This window comes from Aotus nancymaae, unplaced genomic scaffold (genome assembly GCF_030222135.1).
Source record: "Aotus nancymaae isolate 86718 unplaced genomic scaffold, 86718_ANA_hifiasm-v0.15.2.pri h1tg000031l, whole genome shotgun sequence".
NCBI classification, from domain to species: Eukaryota; Metazoa; Chordata; class Mammalia; order Primates; family Aotidae; genus Aotus; species Aotus nancymaae.
Window position 1 is genome coordinate 1,302,517 of NW_026988444.1, and position 21,450 is coordinate 1,323,966.

At 47.7% G+C, this 21,450-nt stretch overlaps 1 protein-coding gene across 8 annotated transcripts in view; it reads left to right on the top strand.

The window, feature by feature from the left end:
• Positions 1 to 21,450, top strand: part of AGAP1 (ArfGAP with GTPase domain, ankyrin repeat and PH domain 1) — a 631,299-nt gene that overhangs the window by 513,491 nt on the left and 96,358 nt on the right. For 4 of the 8 annotated variants that reach the window (XM_064383377.1, XM_064383381.1, XM_064383378.1 and 1 more), the window contains one exon: positions 1,119 to 1,193. The exons of the other annotated variants lie outside the window; for them this stretch is intronic. In XM_064383377.1, the coding sequence (XP_064239447.1) occupies positions 1,119 to 1,193 (75 nt within the window). The remainder of the gene's footprint in view (positions 1 to 1,118; positions 1,194 to 21,450) is intronic. 8 annotated transcript variants of the gene reach the window in all.

A 21,450-nucleotide genomic window follows, 5' to 3' on the forward strand; every position in this document is an offset into this window, starting at 1 on the left:
TGGCACTAGGGTTTTGCTGCTATAGGTATTGCCTGGATCAAAATGTGTCTGGTGAAAACAGCTTCCACTTCTAACAGCTCTTGGTTTTAAAAACCTATCTTTTGCAACACATAGGCATGAATAATCAGGGTCTCTTGATTTGACATGTTCCTAATATTTAGCTAAATCAAAGGGCTTATGGTGACTGGCATCATAGCTCTTTCAGAGGGTGTCATCATTTCTCAAGACAAAGGCCAATTTTTGTGCTGTTTTGAGTAGCCACATGTGAAACCAAGCAGGGTGTGTTATATGTCAATTTTTTGGTGCCACAAAAGAAGTAGCACTTGAATATAAATTTTCTCAGCAAGGCAATTTGCTTCTATAGAAGGGTGCGTCTCACAGATGGAGCAATGGCAAGTGCACACTTGAACCCGGGAAGGGAAGGGAGTTCTTATCCCTGATGCAGGTAGTCCCTACTGCTGTGTCGTTGCCCTGTTGACTAGGGTTGGACCACACAGTCTAAGCTAATTCTGATTGGCTATTTTAAAGAGCAGGGATATGAGCCAGAGTGGCGGGGTGAGTGGTTTGGTGGGAAAAACAGCTATGGAACAGGTAACTAAAGGTGACTCAGGTCAAAGCAGGTGACCGGGGGTGTCTCAGGTCAAAGCACGTGATCAGGTTGAATCAGGACAGAGCAGATGACCAGGGGAACAGATGTGAACTGCTGATTAGAACTGGCGGAAAAGGTTGTTTACTAAAACTACAAGGAAGTTAAACTTTAAAATGGAGGACGAAGAACTGAACATACTAACATACTGATTCTTTGAAGAGAAATGTAGAACTCATGGTATCCAGCAAGGGCGACGTGGACTTCTGTGCGTGGGAGCTTCTTTGACAGTTAGATGCAGACTGATGACCCTGGTACACCTCTGCCCTTCCTGAGTTCCTCTGTGCCCGCCTTGTGGGATTTGGAGGGCTCGGGCCAGGGAGCCCCGTGGCCCCCACCCGCTTCGCGCAGACAGCTCGTTGGCAACATCACGTGCTACTTTGACCTTTTTTTTCTCCCCTTTTCATTTGTTTTCTTTTCCTTTTTGTTTTCTCTCTTTTTCCCCTCTCCCCTTTCTGCTCTCGGGATGCAGCCAAACGCAAAGCATGGAAACTAAACCGTGTTGGTAGCCTGCGAAATATATACAGCAGCAGCACCAACACCGAAGGTAATGCCTCCACGCCTCCACCCGCCTCTTCCCGCCTCACCCCTGCCCGCCCCTTCCTTTCCGACACAGGCATGGAAATGCAGTTTGCCCAGTGCCGCATGCTCCCTTATTGTGTTTGCAGAGTCATTCCTGTGGTCTTCCCATCTTTTTGTTTGTGTGTTTTATTTTACCATTCATGTTCCTTTCAGCTTACTTAAATTTTGACCTTTCCCTTCAGTCGTAGTGATGTTTAAATTACTTCAGAAACCTATTTTCTCCTTTTTTCTTTTCCTTTATACATGTGGGCACTCAGTGTAATATTTCCCAAGTTATTACAGTTTTTAAAAGTGTTAGTATCAGGTGTAATGATCTGTAGCCAAATACAATAGTGTGCCGTGACATTTAAGTAACAGTCTTAATTTGTTTTGTGGAAGCATTCTCCATAATGCTCTCTGCAGCTCTAATCCACAGGCAAGCAGGCCCGGGCCATTTGCATGGGCTGCTATTGCTTGTAAATTCAGTATTTTGTTGTGTTTCTAAAGGTCGTCTGGTGCCAAAGTTCACAAATTGACTTGCGTTGCTGTTTTCACCGAGACAGCCGTCATTGCTTTTGTATAATAGCAGATTGAATTTTTCCCCCACCTTCATTTGAACAACACAATTATAAATTGCCTTTTTTTTATGATTACAAATGTCAAGGGTCAGAATTATTTTGATGCCAGGCAAAGGAAAACCACCACCATCAGCCCGAGCACACATAAGGGAGGCGGGGGTATAGTACGTGTGATGCAAAGCAGGTCACAATCCAGCGATCTTGGTATAATAGGGGGAAATTTTTTTTCACTTAAGTGAAAGCCAAATGGGTCAAGTAATCGCGAGCTCGTGCCCTAACACTAATTGACTTATTTGGGGATTATTATAACTGTAATATTTTTCTTAATGTCACTGTTTTCTGGGCTGTTGATTTTAGCGATTGCCAAGCAGTGGCATTAAATCTCTTGTAAATTTTAAATTGCACACTATTTCTGTAAACAAGTCCCTCTCTTCACATCCTGGTCATTAACCTTTGCTGATTTATATCACCATCGTCTTTTTCTTTCTTTCACAATTACTCCTGTCTTGCTGCTGAAAGCCCTGCTCTCAGCCAGGAAAGAAAAAGAGAAAAAGAAAAAAGTCGGGGAAACAAATCTCCAGTTTCATTGTGGCTTGTTAAAGAACCATTTTTTAATCCTAATTCTTTTTTTCATTTCTCAAGGGGAAATTGTTTGTTAAGATACCACTGGAGCCTGGCCTCGTTGGTATCTTCTTTCAAAGGACTCGAGAAATACCAAATGAAAGAAAAGAATAGAATCTAAGAAACGGTCATATTTAGTATCATTTTTGTTGCATCTTAAAGGGTATTAGTGAACTCTTTTCACCGTTTTTTAAATGTTTTTCAACTTAGGTTGCATATCATTTCTCTTCCCCCGTGTCCTTATCAAGTTGGGATTTTTATTTATTTTTGTATGCATGTGGGTTTATCGCAACAAATTTGTTTATTGACTTCCAATCTTAAAAAAAAATTGCAAAGTCTGGTTTCAAATGCAGTTGTACACAAAATTAGGGGGATGGCAAGGGGGCATACCTCCTTAGCCTTGAGGGCAAACGGTTCCCTGAGACTCGCTGATGGGCCTTCCTGGAGACACTGGTGGGTGACACGGGACCTAGCAGAACCAGGAGTGAGGATTTGCAGAAGTGTGAACTTCTCTGCCTTAGCTACTCAGGTAATACACAGCATCTGCTCTGCCCAGCACCTCGGAGGGGCGGAGAGTGTGGATTCCACTCTGAAATCTGCCAGTACTGGATAGCGTTGTGAACTTGGGGTCCCTCTGTTAGTAGCTACGACAGGCATTCCTGGGGTTATGAAGTAGTGATTGTATATATCCAGTTGTCCATCACATTTTTCTCAGATATAGTAAGTTTCTGTTTGGTGTTCAAGGTCATTTGTGAATTTTCAGTTAAAAGACAGCATTCTTTATTTACTTTGGGTTTCTTTTAAGATTAATATCTGTGTATATACAATCTCATTTTCATACAATTTTTAATATATTACAGAATTCAGGCCAGACATGGTGGCTCACACTTGTAATCCCAGCACTTTGGGAGGCTGAGGCAGGCAGATCACCTGAGGTCAGGAGTTTGAGACCAGCCTGGCCAATGTGGTGAAACCCTGTCTATAATAAAATTTTAAAAATTAGCCAGGCATAATGTCAGGCAGCTGTAATCCCAGCTAGTCAGGAGGCTGAGGCAGGAGAATCATTTGAACCTGGGAGGTCGAGGTTGCAGTGAGCCAGAGACACCATCTGAAAAAATATAGTAGATTATAGAATTCATCAAATTATATAAAATAATTACCAAATACCTTTCTGATTTGCAGCCTTTTGACATTTGATGTTATCACATATTCATTGTCTATAAAATGACCTCTTGAAAATTTGCATCCTGAACATTTTAACTTTTGTTTTAACCTGACGTCTTCAGTGTTACACTAATATACCCATCCCCAAATGGAGTATCTTTTAACGTGGTCCACTTGAGTGATTTACTGGAAGGCACCCAGAAAACACTCCCAAGTAGGTTGGACACCAGAGCTCCCTCCCTGGGTCTAGAGCAAGAACTTGAGTTTCAGGAATAAGAGGAGACCACCTGACAGGAGCCAGGAGTGGACGCAGCTGTTCTGGGACTCTCCTGGGGACCGAGGTTTCAGAGAGACAGGCAGAGCCAAGATTTGAGCCTACGGCTGTCTCGGGACCCCTTGTTCTTGTATCTCCCCTCTCTCTTCCGGCCCCTGGACTACATGAACTCATTTTAATCTTCACACTCCCCTACAAGGTAGGTATTGTGTTACAGATGGAAAATTGGGATCTTGATAACTGCAGTGATTTTCTGCAGAACAGGCTAGCATGTACCCAAGCCAGAACATGTGCTGAGAGCCCTTGACTCTGGACCTGCTCGCAGATCCACGTGGAAGGAGTTTGTGGATGGATGTCAGGAGTGGATACCAACAAAACTTAGAAGGGAAACACACAGACAAGATTAAAAAACAGAAATATTTTATCTTTTGCCAGTCCATTATGGCTGTCACTGAAGCTGAGACAGAAACTTGGGATCTCTATTGTTGCCCCAACGTACAAACTTTTGTTGCTTTTTATCAATCAACTTTCTCAAGATAGGTGAAATTTAAATTTCTTCATTCCATCTCGGAAGCCTGGGAAGTGGGAGGGAAGGTGTCTTGATACAGTCCTCCAATTAGCAGCCCTCTCCCAGCCCAAGGGAGAAAAAGATCTAAGTATCAGGCAACTGAGGCTAGACTCTCAAATGTTCAACTTCAAATGTATTGGAGAAAGAACAAGGAGAGCCAGGTAGCAGAAGAGTGGACGTTGTGCAGGAGGAAAGTCAAGAGGGAGGCCCTGTTAGCTGCACTGCGGGGCAGAACCACACAAACCTAGACTCCTCCTCAGTCCTCGCCTGCCCCGTACAGCTAAGCACAGATCACGGTGTCCCCCGCTGTGAGGTGGGTGGACACATGGGCTCTTCAAGAGCGTTTAAGCGCTCTGTTTTTGCAGAAGAGTATGTACTTCCAGTACATAAATACAGGAAAGAGGTGTTAGGAAACAAGGGGGCATTTCTTGGGGTGCCAAGCCCGTTCCTGGCACCAGAATGAGTACTTAAGCTAGGCGTCTCCGCACAAGTGATGACACCTGCATCCAAGTGTTAGCCAGATTCAGTATTGGCCTGAAGTCCCACTTTGGGCCTGTCTATAAAGGCCCATTGCTGTGGATTTAGAGCTTACCCCAGCAACAGGCCTGGGAAACCTCTGTTTTAGGTGCTTTTCTTCACCACAGTGGGCCAGGTCGCTGGAACCCAGTGTCCCAGACACTGCAATTCCAAGCGTAGGCATGGCCATGGGGAGAGAGCAACCCTCCTTTTGGAGATTTCATCACAGGTCCAGCTTCCGGCCTCAGGCCTGCAGTCAGAACCACACCTGCCTCTTCTGAACAGCCGCGATGGTCGCTGCTTCTCTGAGCAGATGTGGGCAGGCCTGTATTGTGGGCCCTTCCCTCCACCACCCATATTCTTTGTCACAGTTCTGAGACTTCCATCTCATTCATAAACAAATTACAGGCCCACACCTGAGAATGATGGCCTTGCTGAGTGTTGGGTAGGCTGCCTCCTTGTTCTTGGCTCTCACATCCCTGCCGGGATGCGCCACTACCTATGCTGGGTGCTGGGGCAAATGGAGGGGATAAGGGTGCACCTGCCCACTGGCCTCAGGGAACTTCAGTCAGTCCAGGAAGCTGCACAAAGGATCTCACGCAGAAGGCGGGAAGATGAACTCTGGAAGAGGCCCCGGATGCCCTGGGGGCTTTGTGGAGAGCAGAACTGCATTTGATGTCAAGGTCAGGACAGGCATCACGGTCTGCGGGATGGGACAGGAACCACAGTGACCGCAACCTCAGCAATTTCCCGCATCCTCTCATGCACCCCTAGCAGAGGGAGGTCTTTTCCTCCTTTGCTAAAAGAAGAAGCCGAGCCTGGGAGAAGGGCAGGCATGAGCCCCAGGAACTCTCCAGGAGATGGGGCTCGAATTCCAGGTGGAGGCAGCAGCCCACACCTGGACGGGGCTCCGTGCAGAGCCTGTAGTGCTCTTAGACTTGAGTGTGAGGTGCGTGCAGAGGCTTCTTTTGGGACCGGTGGAGGGGACTAGATGATCCTCAGATCTGCAGACAGCCGGCAGAGGGAGAAGGCAGCCCTGCCTGACAGTGTGTGACCAATGATGTTTTTCCTGAAGGACTCACTGCAGTGTCGGTCAAGGCCCTCGCCAAATGCCCCAGCAGTCTCCCGAAGGCCCTGTGCAGGTCCCCACTGTCTGAGGCTGCCTTCCTGAACCTGCTCTGAGCAGTGAGCATTCTCCAGGCTCAGATGGCATTCTCTTTCACACTGAATCACTGCTCTTGTTTGCAAGAGACGGGCATGGGCACCAGACTCAACCCTGAATTCTCAAGTCAGGTGGTCTTGGGTCAGTCTCACACCACGAGTTTTTAGCTCTAACCTTGGTTTCTTGATGTGTCTTCTCTGTACCTCAGTTTCCCCACCTATAAACTGAGGCGATGATACTCGCACAGCGTTGTGGGAGGCGTCAGCGAGCTGACACACCGAGAGACATGGGACATGGCCCTGCGTTAGTCTTACCTGGACCGGAAGCACCACTACTCAAATACCCAGATCGTCTCGGTTCAAAGAAAATTCCAGTGCTTGAATGTTGTTTATGTCGCCAGGAACAGAGGTTTGATAGGAAATGTTGCTCATGAAGCATAGGAGAGTTTAAAAGTCTTTTTTCTAGACTTTTAAACCTACCCTTCCTGCTTCCATTTGCTGTCATCTGAAAAGAATCGTCAGTTGTAGAAATCTGGCTGGAAGCGTGCACTGTAGAGTCAGACACACCTGGGTCTCCTCCCCTCTCTGCCGCTTCCCAGCTGTGTGGCTGGGGATGCCTTTCTAGATCTGACCTTCCTCTCGCGTGGAGACAGTAAAACCTACCTCGAAGGGTACTTGAAGAAGAAATGAAGTGAAGCCTGTGAGGCGCTTCCCACGGAGCCGGGCACATGGTGAAGCTGACTGCCCTGGCTGCTATTAAATTGCTCTACAGACTTATTTAATAGGAAAATGACCCAAAGACTCCATGGAGAATATCTGCGGGACTGTTCTGTAGGCCTTTTTAATGTATCAGCGCAGAGCAGACTGGCCAAAGCCACCCTCCTCAGTGATGAGCAGCACCAATGAACTAATGCAGATGGGCCAGGCGCGGTGGCTCGTGCCTGTAATCCCAGCACTTCGGGAGATCAAGGAGGGTGACTGGGGTCAAGCGCTTGAGACCATCCTGGCCAACATGGTGAAATCCCATCTCTACTAAAAATACAAAAATTGGCTGGGTGTGGTGGTGAGCGCCTGTAATCCCAGCTACTCAGAAGGCTGAGGCACGAGAATCACTTGAACTGGGAAGCGGAGGTTGCAGTGAGCCTTTACACTCCAGCCTGGGCGACAGAGCAAGACTCTGTCTCAAAGACAAACTAATGCAGATAACTTCAGATTTGGGAAACCCTTGCATGGGGAATAACTCCAGAATTGCCGTTTTGGGGAGAGAAGCAAGATTGCTCATTTTTCTAGCCCCCGACTTGTGAAAGGATGAGTCTTGAGTATCACCTCGCGCTGAGCAGCACCCAGGAGAGGAAGCGCCCGTGGACAGTGGAGGGTGCCGCTGAAGGTTCCTGGTAAGCCCGGGGGCCTGGGTCTCCTGATGGCCACACTGGACTCTAGCAGAGGAAGCCGCCCTAGGCCTGCCCAGCGTGGCCGTGCTCACTTATTCCTACAATTAGGAGTCCGAGGGTACCTCTGCTACGTGGGGAGTGTGTCAGGATGAGTACCAAACGGCTACCGCTTAGTAACGAGATAAATCGTGAGGAATTGCAGCACGTGACACTTGTTACTTTCTTTCTAAACTGAAGGCTTGGCCTGGAGCTTTCACAGGGTGTCTGGGCGGAGGAAGTACAAGGGAAACATCAACACCGCCCCTGCCCTATTGCAAGATGTTTTCAATTTGGGGTCAGATAACTTTCTTTTCCCCCAAGATCTTTGTTTTGGAGTATTTTCTTAATTTAAGACATGCATGGGCCAGGCGCAGTGGCTCACACCTCTAATCCCATCACTTTGGGAGGCCGAGGTGGGCGGAATGCTTGAGTCCAGGAGTTTGAGACCAGCCTGGCCAACATGGTAAAACCCCATCTCTACAAAAAAATACAAAAATTAGCCAGGCGTTTTGGCACATGCCTATAGTCCCAGCTACTCCGGAGGCTGAGGTGGGAGGAGTGCTTAAGCCAGGAGTTGGAGGTTGCAGTGAGGTGAGATCAGGCCACTGCACTCCAGCCTGGGTGACAGAGACCCTGTCTCAAAAAAATAATAATGAAATAAAAAAGACACATATGGCGCCCTACAGTTCTGGAAGCCAAAGCTTTAGAATGGAGTTTCTTTACACGTGGCTGTTGAACTGCTATCCCAACTCTTTATAATATGTTTGAAAAACAAAAATGTCCTGTGTCTGTCATGAGAACCTTCTCGTGGTAACATTTAGTAGTTAAATATTCCTAAGCTTGTAATCTACCTCTGGGGATTTGCTTCGTCACAGAGTTAATCACACTCCTCTAAATTAAGCCACAGGACAACCCCTCTGTTGGCTTTCTTGGCTAAACAAAGATACTGACCAAGTTCAGAGCTTCCAAAAATAATTACCTGAGAACTGTTAACTGTATGTGTTTATGATTACCTTTTCTTTTTGTTTAAAATTAGCTCCTCGAGTATGGCAAGGGGTGAGTGTTATGTATTATCTTCCATAGGTCTTTGTTCTGCACAACCCTGGTCTGTATTCTGCAGGCTTGCTTGATTTCTTTCCTCTTTTTTTTTTTTTTTTAAACCGAGGGTGTCACTCTGTTGCCAGGCTGGAGTGCAGTGGCACGATCTCCAGTCACTGCAGCCTCCACCTCCAGGATTCAAGCGATTCTCATGCCTCGGGCCTCCTGAGTAGCTGGGATTACAGGCACCCCCTAGCACGCCCAGCTTTTTGTGTTTTTAGTAGAGATGGGGTTTTGCCACGTTGTTCAGGCTGCTCTTGAACTCCTGGCCTCAAGTTATCCGCCCACCTGGGCCTCTCAAAGTGCTAGGATTACAGGCGTGAGCCACCACACCCAGCCAACACGCTTTCTTTCATATCCATCTTTTTCTACAAAAATGGGAGAAAATTTGAAAATAAAAACCCCCTTTTTAATGGTGTGTTCTGGCTGTCATCTTAATGTGTGCACTTTCTGTAATAATTGGGTAGAATGTCTAAGCCACATGCCTATCTAATAGATGGAGGATTTTACAAAATGTGACTCAAAAAATAGCATGAAGGCCTGGGTATGTGCATGACAGTGCCACACACTGCCTCCTAGGGTGTGGGTCGTGGTGGAGGGAGGGACATCACAAGGTAGTGAGCACATCCCATCTGAGATTCCAACCCCGATGCATCGACAGCGGCTGCTGGAGAACTGTGTGAAGAGGAATTCTGGGGCTGCACCAGCCTCTTCAGGAACAGTTAGGAATGTCTCTTTGTAAAAGAAAAGGAGAGAGAGCTTCCCTTCGTCATCCGTGGTCCAGCCTGGCCCTCCCTTGCAGATAAAGCTGAGATCAGAAAGATGAAGTGAGCCGCTCATGGGCACAGTCATCGATGGCAGAGTGGGAAGTAGGTTCTAAGAGAGAGAACCCCAAAAGTAGGAGCTCCAGTTCGGACAGAAACTGGGCGAACCCATAGTGAAAACTCAGTTGTAAATCGGGGGAAAGAAAAGAGACTGGGCTGCAGGTAAGGGTCCGTGTTGCTGTGGTCACTGGGCCTTTGTGGTGTGTCCTGAAGCAAAGGTCCCAATTCTTCTACAAAGGTCAAGAGTGGAAGAGGTGGTTATTTTTTGCACAGGCCTTGGCTATTGTATTGTCCTGCCGTTTTTCAGGGTTCTGTCTGGAGGCCTCTGTGCTTCGTAGATCCTGGACTCTTCATGCAGCAAACGCACCCATCCCCCATGCTGAACGTGTCATCTCTGCCCTGTTGCGATATCACATTTCATTTTCATCAAGGGTTTGTCATGACATGTGTCAGGCAGGATGCTTAGCCTTGTGGGTAGAACACTGGTGGGCCTTGGGAGCCTGGGTTTCAGGCTGTAGGGCTCCCTGGGAGAACCAGCTCTCTCCCAGGACCCAGATTCTCATCCAGTCACTGAAGAACTTGGAGTGAGTGACTCTGCATGCTCGTTGAGCCCTTCTAAATTCAGAAAAGAGACATCTCGGTGTCGCCCCTGCACACATTGGCAGTTTTGAGCCATTTCGCGTCGTAGCTTGGGACACAGATCCAGGTCCTCTTGGCCTTTGCGAGGGCACAGTGTGATTGTCCTCTTCCACAGACCCCTTCCCTGAGACCTGTGTGTGCCTCTGTCCCTCCCTCCTTCCCTCCCCTTCACCCACGCTCCCAAATGCACCCTTGTGGGGTGCCTCCTGTTGAAAGCCACTTCCAAATGTGAAACGGTTTTCAGCTGCTTTTAGCCCTTTAACCCTTTGTCTGCTAGAATTCCGCAAAAAAATAATTGATGACGGATTGGCCCATTAACCTTTAAGAAAAAAAAAGTTTGACAGCCCGGACTCATGTAATGAGGAGGGATTCCTTGTGAAATCAGTCTGATGGCTGAGTTTCTTGCCCCTAAGGAGGCAAAATTAGCCCCATGGGGCCTCGTCTGCATAGAAACTGGACACAATTAGTGTAATATCCGGTGTTATTAATGTCGTTTGGAATAATTGGGCAGGTTGATTTCGACAGGTTCATGGTGCTAAAATACTATTATAGTGGACCTTTCCACAGCTAACCGTTAAACACAGAAAACTGTTCAAATCCCTGTGAGCCCAATCACAAAACTTTATTAAACAGCTAAGCCCTGGAATGTCACGCTGGGAAACAGCACACCATCTGTTCCTTCAGGCTTTGGGGTGTGGTGGCATTTTGAGTTTTCATGAGCAGGGGGATTAATTGTGCTGTTTGTGTATATGAAACTTCAACATGCTTTTAATAGATATACCATCAGGAACTTCTCCAACCTGAAATCTGTTTTTACGGTGAATGAAATAGAAGCCACTGCAATTGCCATGAATTGGAAGTTTGCATTAGTGAAATGACACCCCTAAAAAGGAAAGCAGGGAACGGGGCATCCTTGCAGGCACGTCCTCATTCGGCACGTTTGAAGTGAGGCTGGCAGTGGAGGGTGATGCTCAGCTCTGTCTCTGACTGATGGGCCTCACGCTGCCAATTACTGTTTTGGTCATTTTTAATCTAGTTGCTCGTAAGTAAAACATCATCGACGTGTCACTTTGTAATGTGCTGCAGCCCTTCGGGGCCATTGGTGATGCGAATAAGCCTCTATCAACTGCTAACAATTCTTCTTTGAACCTTAGGGGAGCATGTTCCTGTTCTCTCCACACCAAAGAAGAGAAAACACTTGGGTCCAAAAATCTATTTGCTGTTTACATAATGAGCGTAAGTGGTCACTGCGATGCCACTGAAGTGTAAACTCAGATTAAATCTTGAGATTTGCTAGGTGTTGACCTAAGAAAGTCACCAGAGCAGCACATCGGAGATCATCACCAGGATAGGTCTTCTCTACTGGATTAGTCAGAACTGGGTTTAGTAACAACAGAAATCCAATTTTTTAAAAGAGAAATGCCGGGCACGGTGGCTCACACCTGTAGTCCCAGCTGCTCGGGAGGCTGAGGCAGGAGAATCGCTTGAACCCAGGAGGCAGAGGTTGCAGTGAGCCAAGATCATGCATCTACACTCCAGCCTGGATGACAGAGTGAGACTCTGTCTCGGATGGATGAATGGATGGATGGATGGACGGACGGACGGACAGACGGACATCTTATGTAACCAACTGTAGGACAACCAGGTGGAGCCTCAGGGACCTCAGAGGCACCAGGCTCCCTGCCACCTCCCATCCCTGGCTTCACTCTGCTGGGTGGCAGCTTCATACCTGTCCATGGGGAGTGGCCTGATAGCAGAAGTTTTCCTTCCCATGGAGGGGCCAGAGGCACCTGCACCTGGGGGCCATGTCCTGACAGGTCCCAGGTGAGAGGGGAAGGCTCTCCGTGGACCCAACTCAGATGCAAAACCCTGAAGGGCATGTGATCACGTGCCCCCACCAGGACTGATCAAAGCGGCCAGGAGCACCATGTGCTCCAGTTGGCCAACATAGATGGAGCCATCCCTGCTCCCTGTGCTGGCCAGAGAGCCAGACACCCATCAGGTGGCATATGGAAGGCCCAGAGGACCACTGCCTCTGTGCACCACATCCCCCAGCATTCTCCAGACTGACCCAGTGGGATGACTTGACCCTAGTTAGAATTCTGAGTAAGACACGCCGTTGAGGGATTTCTGGGGAAACTACTTTCAAAAGGCCCAACCATCTTGTTCTCGTGGCCTGAGGAATAAGAGAAGATAACAGAGGCCGGGCACAGTGGCTCACGCCTGTAATCCCAGCACTTTGGGAGGCCAAGGCGGGTGGATCACGAGGTCAAGAGATAGAGACCATCCTGGTCAACATAGTGAAACCCCGTCTCTACTAAAAATACAAAAAATTAGCTGGGCACGGTGGCAGGTGCCTGTAATCCCAGCTACTCAGGAGGCTGAGGCAGGAGAATTGCCTGAACCCAGGAGGCGGAGGTTGCGGTGAGCCGAGATCGCGCCATTGCACTCCAGCCTGGGTAACGAGCGAAACTCCGTCTCAAAAAAAAAAAAAAAAAAAAAAAGAGAAGATAACAGAAGCCACTGGGAGACCCTTCCGGCCCCTGCACCATCCTCGGTTCCCAAGGAGAGCTCCTTATTTTAATGTTAATTTGTGTTTAGGAAGTGGAGGAAGATTGCTGCCATTTTAAGAGAGGAAAATGATTGCACGAGGTGTTGGCTGTAAAGTCCTAGCATTGTGCCTGACACAGAATTTGGAGCCCGGTGGTTTCATTTCTTGTATTTATTACTCCATGCCGTAGATTTGTTACAGCTAAGCAGATTTCTTCCTGGAAGTTGTATGTAACGTGACTGTGCAGTTGCTCTGTAATCCTTGTGCTTATTTTTTTAATCTTGGGAGGCACAGAAAAGTCACATGGCAGATATAATTTAGTTCTGAAACTCTGAGTATGGGTATTCACATATTACCCTCCCTCAAAATAAAAATAAATTTTAAAAAGGCCACATAAAGACAGGATCCTTGGAAAGACATGGGCCCAGCATATCTGGATTCTACTCGGCAGTGTTGGTATGATTAATTCGACTCTGTGCTCAGATGTTAATCCTTACTCAGGAAGCAAGGCATCCCAGCTGTTCAGACCCTTGTCATAGATTTCAGGGCCTGAAAATACAAAAGAAGGCACAGGGTAGCCCTCATGCTGGGGCCCGCCTCTGCGCTGCGCATGAAGGGTTCCATCTCCTGCCTCTGTCCCACCTCCCCCAGGGCAGACTGAGTCTCTCTCCTCCAGGTATCCCAGATGTTTGCATCACCGTTAGCCCTGGTCCCCATCATAACAGGCTGCCTGGGAGAGGCCAGCCTAGGGTCAGCAGTGCCATTGCCTCTTGATTTAGGAGCTGGTGCTGGACCCCGCATTGATGAGACAGGGGTCATCATCTGCTTCTCCAGGGCTAGGCTGAACCATCTGGTCAAAACAAAACAAAAACCTCCAAAGAACTGCTCATCAGCATCCCTCTACATGGTGAACTGCTGCCCAACACAGGAAAGCGTGGCGTTCAGACCTGCCCTGTGACCACAGGGCCTTTGTGCATGCTTCCTACACATCAGAGACAGACCATCCCCAGGGATCACAGAGATGGCATAGCTTCCTGCTCACTGCACTTTAGCATAGAGCTGTTGGTCCTGGAGATTGCGATTCCTGTCTTCGCTTCTTCATTATTTCTATAATTCTGTGCCTTTCCAGGTTTAGAGTTACTGCACAGGACTCCCACTCAAGGAAAGAGTATCTTAAATGAGTCTGGGGTTGCACAGTTGGTTCTTAGTTGGCATGTGAAGCCTAGCTGTGATTTCCAGGGTCAGTGGGGCCTCTCATGGGGCTGACCTTCACAATCCACGCCTTTTCCTGAAGCTGGTGCCCATCAGCCTGGGTCATGGGGTGTCTTGTGTCTGTTTCCTCTTTACTCTGTTGAGCCTTATTGGCGTTTCATGGTAATCAGTCAATTAGCCAGGGTTTCATTCTCCAGGAGAGGAGGCCTGAACCTCAGCAGGCCACCCCCAGACTCTGGCTAATCTGTCACCTTCAGGCAAAGTGTGGAGTCTTTTCTTTACCACCTCTTGTGAGCGGCTGTGGATGCCAAGTGGTTCTTTATGTCGTTACTTTCAAGGAAGTATTTAGCTCATTCACAGGTCTTTGTATCTCTCCATTTCTACCTCACAGATAAAATTTATGTCTATTATTTATGAAGGCATACTTAAATATGATTTTTGTTTACTAGTGTACAGAAATGCAGTTAATATTTCTGTATTAATCTTATATCTTGCCCATTGACCAACTGCTGTTATTTTTAATAATTTGTAGGTGATTTGGGGTTCTCTATGAAGATAGTCATATACATTGTGATTGACAGTCTTTATCTTCCTTTCCAACCTCTAGGTCTTTTATTTCCTTATTTTGGTCTTACCACACGAGGTAGCAGGGATGAAAAAAGCAGTTACAGTGGGTATCCTTGTCTTGAGAATCCTGTAACTGGGTGTTCAAAGGAATGTTTCTGACATCTCACCCTTAGGATTGGGGACACGGTGGGGTTTAGGGATAGATCGTCTCTGTCCAAGGTAAGGGAGTTGTTTTCCTCGCTGGCTAAGAAGTTCTAGTCCTTCTTCTTTGCTTACTAATTTTTTTTCTTTCTTCTAGTTGGTAAGTTGCACATTCGACCTCTTTTCTTGTAGAAGTTTCCCATGTAGACACATCGACCTAATTTACCAACATGTGAAGTGAGTTTTTAACCTCCCCCTGTGGAGCAGTGCAAGGCCCCTATGACATCATAACTCCCACGTCCTCACCGCCACCCCCACGTTCTCCAGCATTTTGACCTTTCCCGTGGTAGACATTGCCATTAGCAGTCATATTCAGTATTGTTTTGATTTATGGGTTTTTTTTTTTTTTACATATTTATCAGTTCATTTGCTCACCAACCCATCTTTTACAATCCTGCCTTCTAAGATCTTCCTGAAGTATATCATTTACTAATTTCCCTAGTGGACATCTATTGGTAATAAGCATTTTTGGGTTTTTTTGTACAAAAATACATTCCGCTTTTTCCTTTTTTTTCTATCTTCCCTTCCTTTTTTCTTTTTCTTTCTTTTCTTCTCTTCTGTTTTCTTTCTTTTCTTTCAGAGGGTCTCACTGTCACCCAGGCTGTAGTACAGTGGAGTGATCACAGCTCACTACAGCCTCCATCTCCCAGGCTTAAATGATCCTCCCACCTCAGCCTCCCAAATAGCTGGGATTACAGGTGCAAGCCACTGTGCCTGGCTGATTTTTAAACATTTTGTAAAGATGAGGTCTCACTATGTTGCCCAGACTGGTCTTAAACTCCTGGGCTAAAGCGGTTCTCCCACCTCACATCCCAAAGTGCTGAGATGACAGATGTGATCCCCTGTACCTGGCCTGTATTTCACTCTTGTTCTTGAAAGAGAGTTTTTCTGAATCTCAAGTCTAGGCTGTTACTTTCTTTGAGGATATTATTCCACTCTCTTGCGACTCTGTCACTCTGAAGAGGTCTGTGATCTGTCTGGATATTTGTTTAAGAGCAATCTGTCTCTTCTTGCTGGCTGTTCTTAAGATCCTGTTTTTCTTTGCCTTTGGTTTTCCAGTTTCATAAACTTCTGCTATAGTTTTCTTCATTGTGCTTCTGGGTAAATATCGTCTTCCTGTATTTATGCCTCTGGTATCTCCCAGCATTCCTGTAAAACCCTCCCTTCTGCGTCTGGCAGTTAGATGTGTGTTGTACCTTCTGCTGCTTCTCCACGCCTTGTCATTTCTCTTTCACGGTGGCCACGCTCTTTCTCATTTCTCCTGTGTCAGCCAATAGCTTCACGTCCGTCTTCCAGCTCACCACTTCTTTCCTCAGCTCTCCTCCTAGCCCGTCTATCAATCAAGGTTTGATTTTTTTTAACTGTAATTTATATTTCCAAAAGATCTATTTTTTTTTTTCTGATCTTCTTGGTTACGTTTAATGGTCTCCTGTTGCGTGAAAATTTAGGAGATTCTGTGTTTTATTCATCTAAACATTTCATCCGCAGTTATTTTAAATGATGTGTCAGTAATACTTTTGGGCTTTTCTTTGGTGCGTGTTTTTGTTTGTTTGTTTTTTGAAACAGAGTCTCACTCTGTTGCCCAGGCTGGAATGCAGTGGCACAATCTTGGCTCACTACATACCACCTCAGTCTCCCAGGTTCAGGTGATTTTCCTGGCTCAGCCTCATGAGTAGCTGGGATTACAGGCGCCCACCACCACGCCCAGCTAATTTTTGTATTTTTAGTAGAGATGGGGATTCACCATGTTGATCAGGCTGGTCTTGAACTCCTGACACCTCAGGTGATCCACCAGCTTCAGCCTCCCAAAGTGCTGGGATTATAGGCGTGAGCCACCACGCCCGGCCAGTATCGATAATACTTGGGATCTAAATCTGCTGTCCTGTTTGCAGTATGTTGGGGGATCTCTGGTTTTGAGTTCCGATGTGGTTGGTTTCTGTCCACAGGAAGCTTTCCCGTAGAGAAGATACCAGAAGCCAAGGGTGGTCTGAGACCTGGGCCCCCCCGGCTCCTTTCCTTGCAGGATTGCTGGGTGCTGGACCCTGGGTTTATGTTTCCTATCCTAAGACCTTATCTGTTGTAGCATCTGTTGTGAAGGTTTGTCTCTCAGGGTAGCCTTCACTTTGGCAGGTTTTTAGCACTTTGGGCTCACAGTTCTAGTTTCAGCTCATGGATTTGATTTGAGAAGGGAGGAGGGTGCGGTTGGAGATCATGCCTCACTGTGGCCTGCTGTGTTGTGAAGCAGTCAGCTTGGAAGGGAAGCCAGGCCCCCAAAACAAGGGAGAAGAGAGGGGAGCGACAGAACAAACTTCTTACGTGGTAAACTGAGAGCAGTGTTAGAGCTGGACCAGAGTCAGCTTCACAGTCAGGCAGGGGCTGAAAGCAGAAGGAAATGGAAGGGTATGGATTGGCACATATTGCTAAGCAGGGCTGTGACTGATTAGACAGCAGTGGGAAGAGGGAGATGGTGGAATCCAGGTGATTTGAGATTTTGTTATTAGAATAGCATTATAATCATTAACAGAAATACAGAACCCCAAGAGGAGCATTTGAAAATTCTGTCAAATCTGTGTGATGCATGTTAAATTTGATGTGATGACAAAGTATTCGCAGAATATCCATAGATATTTTAAAATCCAAAAACAATTAGATATTTGAATTGGAGATACATATGAGAACGGTGCACATCTGTAGGAAGTGACTCTCTAAGCTTTGAAGTAAAGGACCCCCTAAGAAGGAGGGAGGAGGAAGGAGGACCATTAACTAAACTTGGAGTTTGCCTTCACTGAAGGCCACACACAGAGGAACCAGGGAGGAGAAAGAGAAGCAGCGGTCAGAAAGCTGGAACGAGAACTGTAATTGCAGTGAGAAGATGGCAGGCACTCCAAGGTCACCCCGCCTTGCCCTGGGGTAGACATTGCTAGCTGATCACAGATCCTTCTCCAGGAGCCTTGGAGATCTCAACACAGGATTCTCTGCAGCTGCTCAAAGTGGCCTACACTGAGAACACACTCTCCGTAGGATCTCAGAGTTGCAAGGACGCTCCCAACCACCTGTGGGATGCTGAATGCCCACCAGTCTCCCTCTGAAAGGGCCACATTCAAGGACCTGAAACCCCCAAGGGAGCAGAACCCACAAGCTTCATCTACAGATGATTATGAGGGGGACAGAATCTTCCACTTACAGAGTCTCCACCATTTTTCTCTGTCCTGGGTTGACTCCAGGGCGTCCAGAACAGGTGTCATCCCTCTTCCGTCTGCAGTGCTCAGAGTCCCCAGTGAGCAGTCCCTGGCATTGGGTTCTCTCTGTGGTGCCTGCTGGTCACACCCTGAGGGATGGGGACAGGAGCACCTCCCCGCCATTGCAGATGACACACCCCCAGCCTTCACTTTTCCTGGCAGCCTCACTCCCAGCTTACTGTTAACTGCAGCCCTTCTGCCTTTTCATATAAATCTCCCCCAAACCTCACTTGCTGTTGGGGTCCAAGGGAAGGAATTCTAGTCATGTGTGATGCATTTCACCAGTTGAGTTGTCATTTCAGCTCAGAGATCCTTCTCTTTTTAGAAGCTGGGGATGGGGATAAAACCCTGGTTTATCTGCCGTCCCCCCAAAACTCCTCCCTTTCAAAAGTTGGTGACCAGACTTTATGTGTCTTTATCTAAGTCATTGATAAAACTTTGAATACTGAACAAGGCAAGCCAGAGGTAAAAGTTCCATGATTGACCACTGCAGGCCTCCTCCTGGTTCATGGCACTTAGTACCCCTTCGGAGGGACTCTTCCAGTGAGTTGTGAGTCCATGTAACTGTCCACGTGTCTTTCGTTCACCCTGATTAATACCTTGCTCACATCTGGGTGAGTCTTCAAGGGTGATCAAGCATCTCAGAAGACCCGGGGGAAAATATTACAATATGGTGGTGCCCATCAGCAATGTCAGGAACTCCAGAAAAAGGGGGGTCAGTGAGAAAGAAGACTGAGCACAGCCCATGGCCCCTGGCTGTTCCTTGATTTGTAATCCTGTCGAGTGAGGTTTCAGTCAGGGAGATGATAGGTGAGCATTATCAGAAAAGAGAGGGTGGCAAAGAGCTGATTGCAGACGTGCATGTTTCTGCTTTGCAGATTGTGCGAGTTAAGGATGAAGAAAGAGGTGATCTTTCAAGGATGAAGTGAGATCATGAAAGGGAGGGCAGGAGGTCTGTAGAAGGGGGACGTCAAGTTTGCAAGAGAGTGACAAAATGCCAAATCCAGGTCCGCAAAAGGTGTGAGGGGACCAGGAAAAGGATGCAGAGAGAGAGGGGAGGAATGGACCAGGAACTGACACAGAAATGTTTCATGACATAGAAGATACTAGAAAAGGGAACTTACGTGTGTCCAATCAATATAAGGAGAAGATAGGTGGTGGGATGATTTTTAAAGTGAGTGATGGGCCAGGCACAGTGGCTGATGCCTGTAATCCCAGCACTTTGGGAGGCCAAAGTGGGCAGATCACCTAAGGTCGGGAGTTCGAGACCAGCCTGGCCAACATGGTAAAATCCAGTCTCCACTAAAAATACAAAATTAGCCCCATGTGGTGGCACATTCCTGCAATCCCAGCTACTTGGGAGGCTGTGCAGGAGAATCGCTCAAACTTGGGAGGCGGAGGTTACAATGAGCTGAGATTCATGCCACTGCACTCCAGCCTGGGTGGCAAGAGTGAAACTCCCGTCTCAAAAAAGAAATAGAGTGATGAAGCCATAGAACAGCCACTGTAGGGAGCACATTTGGAAATTAGCTAGAAACGGGTTCTGATGTTCCTGTGAACACTTACATATGTTTGGGCTCCTAAGTAGAGTTTGCATGCACAGGTGAATTTTGTTTACATAATTAATCGGGCAGAGCCAAACTGTACTTTAGCCATTTAATTTGCAAGTTTTGTCTTTGCATGAGATAGTGAGAGTATCACAGTGCAAGACGCCGGATAGCGGCTGCTGTGCTGGGATGAGGCAAAAGGTAGAGGCGTTCCTGTGGAACTTCATTCAGATTTCTGTTGTTCATCACTTTGTGTTGACTCACCTCCCTGTGTGCATGCCTGTCCTGACCACGTAGAGACAGTTAGAGGGCACCGGCTTCTCCCGCATGCTGGAATCCCTTCCACCCCAGTGCCTAGCACGTCGGGGAGAGCAGCAGAGGACCGCAGTGACCAAGCCCTGCACCCACGCAGTGCAATGCAAGTTCAGCTCTTGGCCCTACTTCCAATGAGTGTAGCTCACGACCGGCTAGAGCCAAACATTTGAACAGGAAAGCTTTACGGGGGACCAGTTGTGCAGAAATTTAACTGGGAAGCTAATGGTTGCAATTTTTTTCACTGGAAGATCCAATAAATGCTGATCAGAGGGAGCTTTGATATGTGCATTTGAATTGCACAGATTAAAATAGTGTGAGCCTGTTGAGTTGATCTCTTCATCAAAAACTGTCACATCCCACCCATGAATTACCAAGTTTTCCTTATGATCTGTGAGTTACATAGTTTTTTCCTGCCTTACCTATCCATTCACTAGGAGAGTTTTGCATAAAATACATGAATGGGGGCACTGTCTTACAAGAATCTGTGTGGAGCAGGTTGTAATTCATAGTACTAGGATGTAAAAGCCCATGGATCAAGAAACCGGACCTTTTAAGATTCACAGATGTAGGGCCTCAGCCAATAATTGCACGGTGTCATTGTTAAGTCAGCCCTAGTGAAACCTATGTGAAAGTTAGTTACAGTGTTGTTGTTGTTGTTGTTGTTAATGAAAACTCCAAGTCCCTGAGTGTCTAAGGTCATTACTGAAGGCATCACCTGCAGACACCCCAGCCCTCACCTTCTCCCCAACCTGGCTTTCCACAGCAGGTGGAGTGTTTTGCTTCTGCATAAATACATAGGTGGTGGGGGGATCATTTGTTCTCCAGATTCAAGAGCCCAGGAGATGGGGATAAAATCCCTGAACAACCAGACCCTCCCATCCTGACCTCTTATCACCAACTCTCCAGGGATCAGCAACCACGGTGACTAAGAGCGTGAAGGACACCCACATACCATGTGGGCCAGCCGAGGACTTCCTCCAAAGACTTTTCTCTCCCCTCCCACTCCATCCCGGATCGGTCCTTTTCACGGGGTTGGCCTCAGTGCCAACACCCCAAAGGAGGCTGACCAGCCAGGGCCTCAGGCCCAGCCCTGACCTCACTCAGCCCCAGCATCACAGCACTTTCCTGCAGCCCCCAGAGAATGCCTGCGGCACAATGGCTGTTAGCATCTCGGGGAGTCACAGACCTTTGAGGGGTTGGTGGAGACCATGGGCCCTCTCTGGCTGGGTGCCGGCCGCACTCGCCGAGGAGTGGGGCTTGGCATGATCAGTGGGGTGCTCAGGTGGTAGGGATCTCTCTCAGCCACAAAGCAGGCTGCATATCCACCCAGCCAGAAAGGAGTGGGGAAAGGATGAGTGGGGTGGCACGTCCTCACGTCCCAGGCTGCAGGTGCGTCATGAGGAAGGGCCCGAGAGAGCCGACCTAGGTGAGGGCGGTAAGCAGTGCTTGGAAGCTGGGCTGGAGGGACCAAGAGCCTGGCAGATAGAGGTCTGTACGGTTGACGTGAGCCAGGCGAATGGCCACGGGCTGGTGATGGAGATAAAGTGGTCGGCACGCAGGTAGCTGAAAATCAGTCCCAATAACCGTGGCTCGCCAGGGGATTATAGTGCAGCTGGTTCACAGGCCCGGGCCTGGAAACACCGAGTCGAAGGAGGTATTGCATCTGAAAACCCAGCTGATTTCTTAACGAGGGTCAGGTGCGGTGGCTCACACTTGTCACCCAGCACTTTGGGAGGCC